The sequence below is a fragment of the Rhinatrema bivittatum genome, chromosome 6, assembly GCF_901001135.1.
Source record: "Rhinatrema bivittatum chromosome 6, aRhiBiv1.1, whole genome shotgun sequence".
In the NCBI taxonomy this organism is placed as follows: Eukaryota; Metazoa; Chordata; class Amphibia; order Gymnophiona; family Rhinatrematidae; genus Rhinatrema; species Rhinatrema bivittatum.
In genome coordinates, this window is record NC_042620.1 from 122,736,580 (window position 1) to 122,753,837 (window position 17,258).

Sequence of the window (17,258 nt, forward strand, 5' to 3'; positions counted from 1 at the left end):
AAATTTGTCTTGGTATCATGTAGGACCATATAGTCTTTGCCCTAGAGAATAAAGAAATTATCTGTGCAATGTCCTTCTTGCTTTGCAGTATACGTTCAACGTCATATATTAGCACATCTTTGACTCTTAAGTGAATTAAAATGAGATGAGGTGCAGGTTTAGCTCTCCCTGTTTGCAGCAGGGATGATATCAGTTGGTTCCATTTTACACCCTAGACTTCTAGCCGCTGATTTCACATCCCCCTTGGTGCCAATTCTAGGTGATTGTCCTAGTGCCTTCCTAGCAGACTCCTTTGTTTTGTTTTTTTTAGCCCAAAAGACAAATGAGCTGGTCTGGTTCTTCCATTATGCAAACTAGGCAGTTGTCTATAGTATGGCCATTTTCTTTGAGTGGGGGGGGGGGGAGTTCCAGTGGCTTTGCTGTGCATGAGCATATGGGCCTCGCCCCAGTGACTCTGTTGGCCAGTGTATCTTAGGCAGAAAGGATAGCACTCTGCTTCCTATTCCAACCCCTCCTTTCCTTGGTAGTATCAGAGAACAGGAGGGGAGGGGGATGAAGCTAGAATGGAAAGAATAGAACAAAGAAGATGAACTCTGCTCCCTAATCCATCCCTTTCTAATAGCCTTGCACTGGCCCTGAAAATGAGTGACCACATATTCCAAGGGGATAAGAGAATATATACTTAACTATTGGTTACTATGAACTAGCTGGCATTTATTTATTTATTATTTATTTAAAGGCTTTTATATTCCGGAGTTCATGTACTAGTACATACCACTTCGGTTTACACAGAACCAATATTGGAAAATTACATCAAACAAGTGGGTATAAAATAACAAGGCTAGCTTTGTAGGAACTTAGAACTTGAGGTAAAGGAGAGAACAGGACCAAGTGGTAACAGATCAATGAAATAGCTAAATAATAAATACAAATTCTTACAATAAATACAAATGCTTACAGATTACAGTCTTCAAAATCTAAGTTTACATCTTCAGAATAATGTTTAAATCTACATATCCTACATGCCTTCCTTTTTTATATACTGTATCTCCTGTCAACATTCCACCATTTGCTGTCTAACATAATTCTTAAATCTAACTGGATTCTATTTTCCAATCAACATTCCCTCTAATGTTTTGTGTGCTATGTCCACAAAAAAGTTGTCTTATGCAATGTAGTGTATAGATTTGTGTGCAGTGTTTTTTTGAAACACCATTCTATTTTCCTTTTCTTGTGTGTGCTATGTTTTCCTGTGTGAATGTGCGCAATTGCACAGCTTACAGGAAACATTGCTCCCAGTCCTCTTTAGCCTGTCCTCTGCTATCCTTATGGATGTTGGAAATGTGGCTGCAACAGTCCTAAAGAAGCGGCAAACCGAATCCTTTTGTGCTAAGATCTGTACATAGTGAGGGTAAAATGGCTTGACCAAAAATTGCCATCAGTTGTAGTTAAAAGTACACATGAGCTACATAGCACAGAGTGAGTGCTTTTAACCACATTAAAAAGAGAGGCTTTTGTGGGGTGTGTATAGGTTGGGGGAGGAAGAACGTGTGCATGTATTTTGGTTTTCAAATGCATGTGCATTATTTTGTTCCCTTCTTCCCTGCCCTACACCACCTACACAAATAGCAGGTGCAAAGTACACCAATGCTTTGAACTTACATATGTTGCAAGTACTACTTTTTTGAAGGGAAACAATGTGGGGAGTTTCTCTTTGAAAATTTGCATGAAATACATATATTGAAATCTCCCATGTAGTTTGCAACTAGGCAGACTGTTTGAAAATTGCCCCCTACCCCCCTCAGTAAGCATTTATTTTCTGCCGTTTCAAATTGTAATCTTGTTAGGGCATATCCATCACTGTAGAAAAGGAAGGCAACCCCCTTCCCCCCCCCCCCCCCCTCTCTCACCGCTAGGAGGGCCCTAACGTTCATGACAGGACTCTTAACTGAAGCCGGAGATTTGCAAAGCATTATTTGCAGCCCTTTTCCTTTCTGGTCCCTTTTGGAATACCTTATCCTGTCTGTCTACACTATATGGCCCCACTGTAGGACCCTCCCACTAGGTGAGGTTGGGACTGCTAACTCACTCGTAGCACTGCAAAAATTGCCAGTGAAATAGTGTCTCTGAATAGCATTCTGAATAGGCTGAGGAGCATACTGACGCTGCCACATGACATAGCCTAATTTATGTGTCATGGACAACTCTGCGCATCAGGTCTTCTGCCCCTACTTTTCCCTAGACCAACCATGCAACATAATTTAAATAACTCATGCCTTCATGTGATTATCAGTGCTGTGCTACACTTGCTAATGCACTCTTTATAGCACTGAATGCCACCTTATCCAGGTGACCCTGAATTATAAACCCTAATATTTGTTTCATGGTAATAGGCCGTTCCTTGCCATACCTGGAATAAATTCAGCTGTTCATGAAAACTCTCCTTGTACGTTTGGCTGGATACCATCTCCCTTGATTTGTACTTGGTTCCCAGAAAAACTCGCCTATGCTTAGGTCCTTCTTTCTTGTCCTCTGCTAGCAGACTTATTCACCCTGGTTCCATAGGAATCAATAAGGAAAACTAGAACTCATAAATGAAAAATTTTCATAGGGCTAACATTATCATCAGTGACTTGGGAAGGTACTTAGCATCATTGTAAGCTAACATATGCAAACCCCCATCTTGACCCTGCTGAGTGAAATATTCTGTAATGGAAGGTTCAGCATCTCCTGCAATGGTCATAAAAGTATAGATGCATTCTTTGAGCAGGGGTGGACAATTCCGTCCTCGAGGGCCGCAAACTGGTCGGGTTTTCAGGATATTCTTAATGAAAACTTGACTGGTTTGTGGCCCTTGAGGACCGGAATTGCCCACCCATGTCTTAGAGCCATGAAGGTTTACCTCAAAATCATATAATCTCATTGGTTAAGTGAGCATGAAATCACCACCCTCTTTGGATAACTTTAATGCAAGCTGCTGCTAATTGCAAGAATTGAGCATGGGATATTTTTCAGCTGTGCCAATTGACCATCCCTGTTACTCTAACTGGTCTTTTCAGATCAAGCTTGTGCCAGTTGCTATGGCGATGATGGTACTGTCTCTTTAAAAACGTCGAGAAAGAGCACCAAGACAAGGCTTTTTAAAAACTTTTTTTCTGAGTTTTTATTTTGTTCTGTATGTCTGGAATTGGATGGTGTAAAAGAAAAGAGTGTGTCAAGGTTTTGTTCTAATGCTTTTCGATGGGAAGAAAAAGAAAAAAAAGAACCTTTTTCCTCCCATGGGATAGAATGGGATCTATTAATGGAAAAGGGAGGCTGCTTATATTCACTTCTGCCCTGAAGTGGAATAAATTTATTCAGGGTAAAGACATAGGAGAGACCTGTAAATGCCACATGTGTAGTGGGATGAATTCTAGTTGGAGACGGAGCAAAACCCGATAAATGGAGCGTATGGACGAGCTCCAATTTCTCTGTGTGCCAAGTCATTTTTCAGGCCCTTCAGAAAATCTTTGAAAGCTTCAAAACTGCCCAAATAGTGGCAGAATATCCCCTTTTATAAAAATTGATATTCTGCAAATGACACTGTTCACCAAAAGGAAGCTCAGACTGCCACAGGTGACCCAACCCCAGATATTTTCATGAGAGAAATTTTTTTAATAATAGTTAATAATACTTTATAAATGTATAGACCACCCACCCTAGTTATTGCTACAACAAGATAGTGAACAAAATGAATTTAAACGAAAACATAAACAAGCATAAAAAAAGCATAAAACACATCACACAAGTGCCTGATACTAAAAATATAAAACCTTTAAATTATTGAAGAATACTGAACAATAAAGTCTTCAGACCCTGCCTAAAAACTCAGTAATTCAGTTCTGCATGTTGACATTATAACTTATAGAAAGAATAAATTTAGAACCTTTCACTGTCCTAAAATACATGATTGCAGCATCAGTGCTAGGTAAGCAGATGCTTGTAATAGTGCTAGAGATAAGTAGGTACTCTGATTAAGTGGTTTGATGTAAATCTTCAAGAAGATGCAATTCAAATGGAACAAATTGTTTCTTATCTGTCCTGAAAAATACAAGTGGAAAGGACATTTTTCCATTAGGACTGGTCAGATTGTTCAAAAGCAGTGATTCTTATCAAAGTCATAGACATCTTAACCCTTCAGTGACTGCATATTAGAATAAAACTGTATGTAATTTATTTCAGAACTGATGAAGCTGACTTCTGCTTTCACTTTTTATCCTACTTTCTGAAGGAAAATAGAGGCTTCTGAGTAATTGAAATCACTTTGTCTGTGTGTCCTAATAATGTTTTTGTCTGGTGTCCTTACAATGCCAAATTTTCAGGACATGTCGGGGAGGGTGGGGAGGCTGACATGAAGATTCTGACAGAGGTTTATTTTTTTGGATCCACGCATATGTGTGGACTGTGGGTGCGCATGACCCAGAAAGTAGCTGTTTTACTGGATGGAACTTCTCATTGTAGTGGAATTGGAGCCGGTGTATACAAATCTAGGATAAAATTGATGAGTATATTTTTTTGTTATTGGGAATTCATATATATATATATAATATATGCTTTCCTAGCGTGTAGCAGATGGACTCAGAACCAATGGGTATAGTGTACTCCTGATAGCAGTTGGAGACGGAGTCAGATTTCAATCTGACGTCAGCACTACATATACCCGTGCAGGAAGCTCTGCTCTTCAGTATTTCTCCGTCTCCTTAGCAGTTTGGGACTCTACACACGCTTGCACAGCATTAGAAAGTCCAAACCAAAGAAGAAAGAAATTCCAAACCAAAGAAGATAAAAATCTTACCTCTACAAGACAAGCCGCACTATCCTGCGGTGATACCTAAGGGTTCCTCCCCCAGTCGAGAATTCCTGAGGGGCTTTCCGAGATCCCTCAGAGGTAGGCCTCGGTCTGGTAGCCAGTTCCCAGCGTGGACTTAGCCCCCAGGAATGGGAGTGGCTGAGAGGTAGCAGGTGCAATACCGAGCGTGCCGGTGAAGGTATTCCCCTCTCCCCCCACAGCTGGAGACCGCCCAGCACTAGACCGGGAAGCGCCGAGACGAGGTAAGGTAGAAAACTTTTCTTAAAGTCGCCGGTCTCCGAGGCTCGGATAGCCGCATAGATCACCCTCCGGCATCTGTCCCATTGGGTTGAACCACCCTGTTAGAGCTAGACCCTGATCCGGTACGAGGGTCCTTCCACGTGGAGACCTTCCGGGGGGGGCCGCCATCTTGTCCACGTGGTTGTCGGCACCATTTCCCCCCCCTTGATAGCCATATTGTCCGCACAACTGAGCTGTGCGCACAGCGGCGAACCGGGTGCATAAACTACTTGTGCGCACAGCGGCATGCACATCTGTGCCATGTGCACAGTGATGCACACAAAGGTGCTGGGTGCACAGCAGCACGCTCAACGGCGCCGGGTGCACAAATTAAGCCTGTGCGCATAGCGGCGCGCACATCTCTCTAGGCGCACATAGTGGCCTGCACGCACATCTTCCGCAGCTTGCACGCACAGCGTCGGCGCACCCAGAGCGCATTTCTAAGCCTCCCAGTGCACGCATATAAGCACATCACATGCACTCAAACCATGGCACCACCGGCCAAGAAAGCCAAGGGACAAGCCCTCTGCCCAGCCTGCCACCTGAGAGCTGCGCAACACGAAGTGGCTTCTGCCCTGTGCCTGCAGTGCGAAGAGGCCCCGGGGGAACCGGGACAAGGCCCCCCTCGGCCAGTAGAGGAATCTGGCTCCACCAATGATAGTACCCGGACCTCTCTATCCCCAGCTCGGCCCCTCCTCAGTTGGGCCCCTCGGGGAACACCGCTGGGCTCAATATGGACCCAGGAACCTTTTCCTGGGTAGAATTATTTAAAGGGCTGCAAACCTTTGTCCAGGCACAATCGGTGCCACTGGTGACACTGTCACAGCCTCCACCAGAAGACCGAAACCTTCCAGGCCCCTCTCGGCCTCCCCGAGATGTGCCTCCTCTGGACAAAAGCCTCCCCTTAGGGGACACGGACACCTTGGAGGAAAAGCTAGACTCCCTGGAGGAAGGAGAAATCCCTCCAGGAATGGAACCATACCGAACCATAATGCGTTTCTTCTCCAAAGACGAGTTATCAGATCTTGTGTCTCTGAGCCTGAAGACGCTGGCCATCCCAGGCACAAGCACCTCAGCGGAGGCAAAGACGAATCCTGTTTTGGTTGGACTCCGTCAGACCTCATGCCATTTCCCAATGCTACAGGCCGTACAATAACTGATTGACCTGGAATGGAATGCTCCGGAGGCCAGTTTAAAAGGAGGATGGGCCCTAGAAGCCCTTTATCCTCTGAAACCCTCAGCCAAAGAACTCCTGGGGTTCCCCAAAGTGGACACCATGGTCTGCGCTGTTGCAAAGCGCACTACCATTCCAGTCAAAGGAGGAGCTGCACTCAAGGATAGGACAGACGTCAGGAATCCATCCTTAAACAGTCATTTGATGTTGCAGCTATGTCCCTGCAGATCGCTGCTTGCTGCGCCGTGGTGACACGTGCCTGCTTGTCGCTTTCCAGGGCACAACCACATCCGTCGAAACATTTGAACCGTGATATCTTTTCTCACAGATGCGACCTCCGACCTGATGCGCACCTCAGCCAGGGGTATCTCATCCATAGTGGCAGCCAGAAAGCAACTCTGGCTCCGAAGTTGGTCAGCCGACGTGACTTCCAAGACGAAACTCACGAGAATGCCCTTTAAAGGAGTCCTCCTGTTCGGAAGCGAACTGGAGAAGTTAGCCGACGAATGGGGCGAATCCCCGGTACCTCACCTACCAGAGGACAGGAACAAAAGAAGCCAACGTCCCTCTCCCCAGACACCCAAGGGCAGAGGATCGCAACGTTTTAGACCATACAAAAACACATACCAAGCACCCCGCCCTGCAGGCAGGGGCCAGTCCTTTCGGAACAGACACAACAAGAGGGGAGCCAGCCCCGGTCCAGGCCCCAGCCGCACCCCACAATGAGAAACAACAGACCCATCCACAGGAAGAAGTCATAGGGGGCAGGCTTGCCCTATTCTACCAAAGATGGGTCGAGATAACGTTGGACAAGTGGGTCTTAATCATCATTCGAGAGGGATACTATCTGGACTTCCACAGCATCCCTCCAGACAAATTTGTGAAATCCCCTTGCAAGTCCCTCTCCAAGAGGACGGCAGTGGAAACCACACTTACAAAATTACTCACCCTAAAGGCTTTAACACCGGTGCCCATGCACCAACAAAATACTGGACACTATTCCATCTATTTTATCGTCCCCAAGAAAGAGGGAACGTTCCGGCCCATCCTGTTCCTCAAGTCCGTCAACCGCTACCTGAGGGTACCACACTTCCGCATGGAAACCCTGCGCTCAATCATAAGGGCAGTACAGCTAGGAGAATTTCTGACCTCTCTGGATCTGTCTGAAGCCTATCTCCTCATCCCGGTCCATCACGACCACCAGCGCTTTCTATGCTTCGCGATCCTCGACCATCACTACCAGTTCCGGGCACTTCCCTTTGGATTGGTCACGGCCCCTTGGAAGTTCACTAAAATCATGGTTGTAGTGGCAGCGACACTGAGGAAAGAAGGAATCTTCGTATACCCGTATCTGGACGATTGGCTGATCAGGGCAAAATCTCCAGAGGAAAGTCACCAGGTGACCACCAGAGTCAAGAATCTACTGCAGACTCACGGATGGGTTGTCAACACAACCAAGAGTTGCCTGCAGCCCTCCCAATCACTAGAATACCTGGGAGTCCGGTTCGACACCAAACAAGACAAGGTCATTCTTCATCTTACAAGGAGAAGGAAATTGATGGACCAGTTGCAAAAACTGTTGAACTGCGCTCGGCCCAAGGTATGGGACTACCTCCAAATCCTTGGCCTCATGACATCGACCCTAGAAGTCATCCCATGGGCAAGGGCCCACATGTGACCACTTCAACGTTCCCTATTGTCACGCTGGAACCCGATGTTCCAGTACTACGCCGTTCGCCTCCAGCTACCGGCAGAGATACGGATCCAGCTCCAATGGTGGCTACAAGAAGACCATCTGAGCAAGGGAATAAAGCTATCCTCACCGACCTGGGTCTTGCTCACTACAGATGTGAGCCTACGAGGGTGGGTGCCAAGAACTGACGGCCCAGGGGCAATGGGACAAGGAACAGTCAGGATGGAACATCAACCGACTGGAAGCCCGGGCAGTCAGACTAGCCTGCCTACGATTCAGTCACAGAATCCAGGGCAAATCTGTCAGTCATGTCAGACAACGCCACAACAGTTGGCTATATCAACCGCCAGGGAGGAACCAGAAGCCAACACAGGGGGCTAGTACTTCTAGTGGCCCTGGACTGACCAAGAAGGCCATGGTACCCAGATATGTGAAGACTTCTGCTGGGGAACCCCCTGTGTCTACCTCCACACAGGGACCTGCTCCAGCAAGGACCAATCCTCCACGAAGACCCAACTCGATTCTCTCTTATAGTCTGTCCATTGAGAGGACTCGCCTGAAGAAGAGCGGATACTCGGGGGCAGTGATTGACAACTTGCTGCGAGCACGCAAGTTTTCCACGTCTTTAACCTACATACGAATATGGAGAATATTCACAGCCTGGTATGAAGACCACAACATCCTTCCGTGAACAGTCAAAATCCCCATGATCCTGGAATTCCTGCAGGACGGCTTAAAGAAGGGGTTATCTCTCAACTCCATCAAGGTTCAGGTGGCAACACTGGCCTGCTTCAGAGCCAAAGTGGACGGCATCAGTCTATCTTCCCATCCAGACGTCTCCCGCTTCCTGAGAGGGGTCAAACAAATCCAACCACCCTTAAAGTGGCCGGTGCCCCTATGGAACCTCAATCTAGTACTAGACTTCCTAGCAGGAGCTTCCTTCAGACCTACCCACAGTCTGTCACTATGGCTCCTGACCTAGTGGCAATATGTTCAGCCCATCGCATCTCCGAACTTCAAGCACTATCCTGTCGGGAACTGTTTCTCAGATTCACACCGGCATCCATACAGCTTCGCACTGTCCCCTCCTTCCTTCCAAAGGTGGTTTCTCATTTCCATCTAAACCAAACCATCTCGCTGCCATCTCCAGACGAGCATAAGGACTCGAAAGACTCACGCCTCCTTCGCCAGCTTAACATTGGCAGACTCCTAGTCAGATACCTGGAGAGATCGGAATCCATACAAAAGTCAGACCACCTATTCGTCCTTCACAGCGGAATAGTGTCCCGCTGGATCAAAGAAGTAATCAAGGCAGCCTACGTAGAGGCAGGAAATCCTCCACCTCTACAAGTCAAGGCCCATTCCACAAGGGCCCAGGCAGTGTCCTGGGCAGAAACCAAGACGCTGTCACCTGCTGAGATCTGTCGGGCTGCGACTTGGTCCTCCATTCACACCTTCTCAAGATTCTACCGCCTGGGTGTTCAGGCCCGGGAGGACACAGCATTCGCAAGGGCAGTACTAAGTGGACCACGGGCACCTTCCCACCCTGTTCGGGAGTAGCTTTTGTACATTCCATTGGTCCTGAGTCCATCTGCTACACGCTAGGAAATGGAGAAATTACTTACCTGATAATTTCGTTTTCCTTAGTGTAGACAGATGGACTCAGCATCCCGCCCACGGCTGCCCCAAAATACAGAGACCTTGGGTAACAATCCCCAAGAGCAAGACAAGAATGGGTAAGCCAGACTTTACCCCTAGTTAAGACACCCATAGTTGCTGGGTGTCGGCGTTTCTCGATGGAGTGCACTGGTGGTCTCCAGCTGGAAATCACGCCAACCAGTCCAAGTTAATCAAGTTAACCAAGTTAATCAAGTTATCGAAACACACATATATCTACAATTGCTTTTCGAGGAGAATACTGAAGAGCAGAGCTTCCTGCACGGGTATATGTAGTGCTGACGTCAGATTGAAATCTGACTCCGTCTCCAACTGCTATCAGGAGCACACGATACCCATTGGTCCTGAGTCCATCTGTCTACACTAAGGAAAATGAAATTATCAGGTAAGTAATTTCTCCATTTTATTTGCCTGTTAATGTTCCAAATCTATTTTACCTTTATTTAATTTATAATAGTTAGGCCCCATTAGCCAGATCATCTTAGATTCTAATAAATAGCTATATGTAGAATATATGTACATAAAAAATAATCATTTTGTCAATATGTTTTTAAGATTATTTTTAAAAGTAATGCATAATCACACTAAACATTTACTAATTTATTTTATGCCACTGTAGGTACAGCAAAATAATTTCAATAGCCTACCTGCCACATACACAACTGGCCAAAGTAAGGTAGCAGCGTGGTTACAGGACTCTGAGGAGATGGACAAATGTGCAGAAGGTCAGGTGTTTTTATTTTCTGTGTTTCTGTGCATTTTATGGAATCTGTTTCCATAAGTGAAGAAAACTGTGCTTTAGCAGTAAACTCAGTGGAGTATGTACCCTGATCTTTTATGCTGTTATATTTTTTCTAAATATGCAGCTTTATAAATGTATGTTATTGAATATATGAATAAAGTAGCGTAGTTGCCGGGTTAGTCCACTTACATTGACCAGTTATTCCAGCTGTACTGAATTAGTTCAATTAAAAGGTAACACCTACAGTTTATTTGCTGACTCTTATTTTCACAGGTTTGCATTTAGAAACTGTGCACTTATTGACCAATAAAGGGTGAATTTTCAAAGGAGACACATGTAAAATTAGCAGATATGCACATAAGTAGCTTTACTCATGTACACACTATTTTATAAACATAAAAAATGCATGTATAGTTTTGGTTTTGCACATACATTTAAACATGTAAAAAAAAGGGGCAGTTTAGGGGCGTTCCAGGTTGGGGTTAAGAGAAACACATGTGAGTTGCTATTTTATAAGTGATTTACATGTTTACATTTGGCAGCATATATACATCGTTTTACACCTGCTAATTATCTTGCGCAGTTGATATTCGACTCATATGTTGTCTGCTGTAGGTTGGGTGGGTGAACTGAGGAGAGCTCAGTGTAAAGAATTAGGAGGGTCTTGATGATTTGGAGTAGGAAGGGGTGAACTGGTGGAGGTATTGGCAAGCTGGTGATTTCAGTTACATGGGTATGTTTTAAAATATACAGACTTCCACATGTAAATCAAGGTTAAAACAAATAAGTTGTTGTTTTTTGCGAGTAAACCATACGTATATATGTTTTTTAAATAGGTGGGAAAAGTGCATGCTTTCAATACATTGCAGGTGTTCACATGTAAGCAAACATACATATGTATATTTGAGGTTAGACGTGCATGCAGGTTCTAAGTTACTGTTGTAGATCTCCTCACAGCCATAAACGTGTGTATATAGGGTTGCACGCAGTTCTTTGAAAATTATTCTCCCAGGGGTAGATTTTATAAATTTCCACGCACGCGTACTTTTGTTTGTGCACCAGGCGCGAACAAAAATACGCTGGATTTTATAAGATACGTGCGTATCTTATAAAATCCAGGGTCGGCGCGCGCAAGGTGGTGCACATTTGTGCAACCTGCGCGCACCGAGCCCGGTGCGCGCTGCCTGTTCCCTCCGAAGCCGCTCCGAAATCGGAGCAGCCTTGGAGGGAAACTTCTTTCCACCCCCCCACACCTTCCCCTCCCTTCCCCTACCTAACCCACCCCCCCGGCCCTATCTAAGCCCCCCCCTACCTTTGTTGACAGATTTACGCCTGCTGAAAGCAGGCATAAATCTGCGCGCGCCAGCGGGCTGCTGGCGTGCCATCACCCAACTCGGGGGCTGGTCCGGAGGCCTCGACCATGCCCCCGGGGTGGTGCCACGCCCCCGGTCCCGCCCCGAACCGCCCCCTGACCCCGGACAAGCCCCCCCGCCCCTTTTACGAAGCCCCGGGACTTATGCGCGTCCCGGGACTGTGCACGCGCCAGCGGCCTATGCAAAATAGGCGCGCCGGCGCGCAGGACTTTTAAAATCCGGCCCCCTGTGTACAGATAGCTGATTTCAATTACACAAATGAGTCAGTTGCTTGACTGAGCTTGGGATGATGCAGCAAGTAAGACTGTAGCACTGCTTTAGAAGTCTGATTTGATCTAGTACTTTTGAAGTAAAGTTGGCATGGCTACAGTATCTAGGGAAATAATCTAAGGAGTAATTTAAGGAAATATGTGTTTACGGAGATGGTGGTGGATGCATGAAATGGCCTGCTAGTGGAGGTGGTGGAGATAGTGTCAGAGTTCAAGAGAACATGGGATGAGCACAGGAGATTTATGAGGGAGAGGAAGGGATTGTACAGCTAAGCGGGAGGGCAGACTTGATGGGCTGGATATTCTTTATCTTCTGTTGTGTTCTATGTTTCAAAGGGTGATGCCATTTCAGCATGTGTACATCTCTCCAGTGTTTATATTCATCACTATAGTAATTCCATTATTCAGTTGTGTGGATGGGCAGACTAGATAGACTGTATGGTCTTTTTCTTTCATTATGTTTCTCTACAGTATATTGCCAGATTTCAGTGCACAAGTAAGGAAATATAGATACTTAGCCAGCTAAGTGGCACCATGTGAATATTCAGATGCAGTCAATGGCTGTCATGACACTTGACTGACTAACTTACCCCTACATTGAAATTCTATAAATTTTGCAATGTGCATTTTACCACAATGTATGTTAACTTTGGGTGGGATGGGGTGAGTGAGAGAGAGTGTTCCTCTGGGGATGGCACCATAGTAAGCAGCTATATATGGTACTATTGGAGGCCCACCTAGTAACTCGATGTGAGGTTTAGGTAGTAGCGTAGGGGTTAGGGGCCACTTTTACATGCAGAGTGAGATGTGCGAACAGAACAGTGCACTCTTGTGAAGATTTGATGTCCTTCGGAGTGAAAAAACTCACACAAAGATGAGATTTGTACAATGTTCTCTCAACCTAGCGTGATATTACCCAGGTAGAAAGTCCATCAAGCTAGATTGAGAGAACCTTGTCAAATCTTATCTTTGTGTGAGTTTTCTCACTCCGAAGGACATCAAATCTTCACAAGAGTGCACTGTTCGGTTCGTACATCTCACTCTGCATGTAAAAGTGGCCCCTAACCCCTACACTACTACCTAAACCTCACCTCGAGTTACTAGGTGGGCCTCCTATAGTACCATATATAGCTGCTTACTATGGTGCCATCCCCAGAGGAGCTCTCTCTCTCTCTCTCTCTCTCTCTCTCTCTCTCTCTCTCCAGCCTAAAAATGGAATTTGTGAAAAAATTGTATATGGGCATATTGCACAGCTTAATGCAATTGAAAAAGGTGTAATTATTTTAGGCATTAAAACTGTGCGATATTGTGCGTTATGGCTTCCAAAGCCAGCCTGCTTTTTTGGAAATCCCACTCCCGACTCCTCCCCAATCCCTCCCCTTTTAAAAATTTGCATCGCACCATGCGTTATGGTGCTTATCACGTGCATTAAGGCACCTTTTACGACCTTTTAAGACTGTAGATCCCGTCTTCTGATAAAGAAACAGCTTGGTTGGCTGGAACATAAGGAGTTAATTCTCTATCAAGCTATGTATCACAAGCTTCACTGTTTAAAAATGTGCTTGTCAGTGGCCTTTTTAAAAATATCTTGAAATAAAAATTTGAAAAGCCCTAAACCCTTTATCTTATAATAGCAGTAATCATCTCTGTACTAGGCATTTACCCATCAATTACTCCCTGGGTTATTTGCGAGGGTGGCCAAGCAGAGGAGAAATAAATGCATAGTTTTGAAACTTGAATGCACGCATGCTGTCTTTCTTCCCCAACCTGATCACGCCCTTGGTTATGCCTCTTTTTAACCCAGCTAAGAGGGTGTGCACTGCAGAATCCTGCGTCTATGTTTAGCTGAAAACAGGAGGACAAAATTCGGACAGGCCTGTTTACATGGATAAATCACTATTGAACGGGTAAATGACTGTAAAAAAATTACTCATATTGTGAGTTTTCAAAACCACTTAGTTCCACTCTTTATCTGAAGCTATCTGAAGAAGGTACAATAATTTATGTGGTTTCATTCTTGTGTCCAGCATCATCTTTAGATAATTCTTTTGTTTGTCAAACCAGAAAAAAGTATCATGACCTGAAAAATAATCTAGTCTTCTCCAGGTACGATACAACTGCTAGAACCCTGTCACCTTCCAGCACATAAAAATATGAAAATGCCCTAACTATTTTTTTTTTAATTCTTTTTATTAGACCTTGCACACTGTCAATCAAACCTCATGGACCTCAGCAAGCTCTTTAAAAAATTGGAAATTCTCCAGAGAACTCAATCTGCACCTAATTTCATTGACATGCAGGTAAAGATGCTTCAGAATTATGATACCCAGGAGTTGTGCAGTTGAAATACTCATTATTCAGTAAAATAATGTTCATAAATGGAGAGTGTGTTGGATTTTGTATATTTTCAGAATGCATTGTAACTCTTAGGAGCCAGATGTACATAACTATAACATCTGTATTACTTTGCTGCTTAACAATAAATTGCTATCTAATGTAAATATAGTATAGTGCCATTCAGTCTAAACTTCACTTCTTAGTGTGTCCTATGCCTCACCAACACATGGAAGAGAACTTTTGCTGGATCAGTTCCAACACTAGGGGACTCTCTACTCCCCAGCTAACCACCCTGCCCCCCCACACACACATACACACAACATCAGACTTGCCCTAGACCTTTTACCCTTTAGATTGGTGAAAACCTGGCTTTTGCAGACTGCATTTGGCATCAGCATATTATCAGAACTGTACTGTACTAATGCAATCAATTTATCTACTCCCTAATCACCAGGATATTTAAACTGTCTGTGACACATCTCACCCTGTGTCTTAAGCAGGACACTGTGCTATGTAAAATTCTTGTACACTTTTAAGGGTTGTTTGCTTGCTTTTCATCATATACCATTCCTACTATGCACCCATTGTAATCTTATAACATGCTTTGAACTCTCCAATTGGAAAAGCATGATAAAAATAAACAATGATAATGATAATTCGTAAACTGCACATTTACAGAAATTGCAAAGAATGCAACCCATTCATGAAAGAGTTTTTTGCATATATATATATATATATTTCTGAGATTATACCTAACAGTATCAAAACATAGTTTTGTATTAAATTTTATGCTTTGTTGATCTTTCTGCAGTAATTAGGAAATTGTGCATCTGAGGTAGCATTCTTCACTTTCAGCTTCCTTCAGTTGTCATAACACTAATTCACCACTAACCTGTTGGACTGTCTGTGTCTGTGTTGGTCCTTGTCTGTCACCTGTCTAAACTATAATAGCGTTCTGTTGCTTTTAACTGTTTGTGCAATGTAGGCTAACTGTGTAGATATTTCAAAGAAAGACAAGCGAGTCTCAAGACGCTGGAGAACAAAAAGTGTCAACAAAGATGCAAAAATCCAGCTTCAGGTACAGGCTTACATTATCCTAATTCTCCTTTAAGAGTAATGTTTGTACATAGGATGGTGCATTCATTAAGATGTGAAGCAGCTGCTTCCATGCATTGATTCATAACATTAAATGACACAGTGACATGATCAAGTCTCAGATGTTTTTTTCAAATCCAAGGTAAGACATCGAGAAGCTTCCTGGGTTTTTTTTTTCCCCTGAAACTGGCATATGTTTCCCACATAGGGAAAGGGGAAGCAAAGCTGCAGACAGTGGGTACATGTTATAAATCAGTCCAGCAAATTTCCATACAATGCTTTGTCTCACAGTCTTCAGCTGCAAGGACGTAGATTTAGTGAAGTGTCATCTTGGGCATCAGCAACTGAGCTGAAGCAATTCAAATTGAAAAAAAAAAAGATGAATACAAAGCAAAAGTATTTCACAGTGACCTTTTCTCTTCCCTGGAGGAAAAAAAATTATAACTGGGGAGAAAAGAAATGGCATTACTTATTTTTCTGTTTTGTCTGATGCATAAATAAAGAGAGGTAGTATGTGCGCAATAAAAACAAAACTAAGGCTGAGTGCAGAATGTTTCTTTTAATGCTTTTAAATAACAGTACCAGAAAAAAATGCATTTTAGAGAATTTACAGTTAAAACAAATGAAATTCCTAAAATCCCCCTTTTTTCTTCAGGTTTTTGTTTAATTCCTTAACCAGTGCTTTGTCATGGCACACTTTCAAGTTTGTGCAGTCCTCACAACACAGCAAACCAGATTTCACAGTGTCATTGCATCTCTACCACCCATTGGTCTCTTGGCTGTGAGAGTTTCATGAAATTGTTCTTTTGACTAAATTGGACAGTCACAAAATCTTAAAACATAACTTTTATAGGAGATGAGTATTGCGGCAAGATCTGTGCCAATGTGTGATTCTTGCTAGATTTTTGTGAGTTTGAGCTGCAGTATGATGGCGTTTGGGGGAGGGGGGATTGCAGTTATTTAACAAAACAAAGGAATAAAAAGTAGCTTTGATAATTCCCGATCTATCAAAACCTCCAAATTCTTTACCTCCCATAACCACCTGATCCTTTTTCACCTGCCTTCCCCTCCTCCACCTCTTCCTCCTCATATGTACGTTAGTCTCTCTTCTTTCCCCCTTGTGCAGTCTTCACCACCACTCTCCTTGGCTGGCAAGAGGAAAAAGGCACTTTTTATTTGCATCTGCCTCTGTTGGCTGATTTCATTTTGAGATTTGAACCCATGGTACCAGCAGGTCTTGTGAGGCTACAGAACCCACACACATTCCAAATTCAGGATTAAGCCAATGAAGGAGGAGGCAGATGCAGCAGGAAGCACCAATCTCCTCCTCCTGGCTAGAGGAGTCGGGGGAAAGATATGGATCACACTAGATCTGCTGCTACTGTGGCACATCAAGAATTTTGTGGTTGCTAGCATACAGATTGAGAAACACTGTTTTAGGTGATGGTGTCAAGTTTTCAAAAGCTTCTCCTACCTAATCACGTCTATCATAGTAACATAGTAATGTTGGCAGAAAAAGACCAAATGGTCCATCCAATCTGCCCAGCAAGTTTCTTTTGGTATTTATTTACTGAAAATAATTTTTATCCCGCTTAATAACATTCCAGGTAAGCTAAGCAGGTTACAATTCAATAAAAACAATATTCACATTAAAATGTGGCATTGTTGAGCTGTCTGTTGTCAAAACCAGGACTAGGCAACCTCCAGTCCCCATGGACACCAGTCCACTCAAGTTTTCAGGATATCCCGAATGAATGTGCTTGAGATTAG

At 44.0% G+C, this 17,258-nt stretch overlaps 1 protein-coding gene across 8 annotated transcripts in view; it reads left to right on the forward strand.

The window, feature by feature from the left end:
• The window catches only part of OSBPL6 (oxysterol binding protein like 6), a 316,099-nt gene that overhangs the window by 198,081 nt on the left and 100,760 nt on the right, over positions 1-17,258 (forward strand). For 7 of the 8 annotated variants that reach the window (XM_029605885.1, XM_029605886.1, XM_029605887.1 and 4 more), the window contains 3 exons: positions 10,292-10,397; positions 14,253-14,356; positions 15,379-15,471. In XM_029605885.1, coding sequence (XP_029461745.1) covers positions 10,292-10,397; positions 14,253-14,356; positions 15,379-15,471 — 303 coding nt within the window. The remainder of the gene's footprint in view (positions 1-10,291; positions 10,398-14,252; positions 14,357-15,378; positions 15,472-17,258) is intronic. The other variant, XM_029605892.1, reaches the window with a different exon arrangement.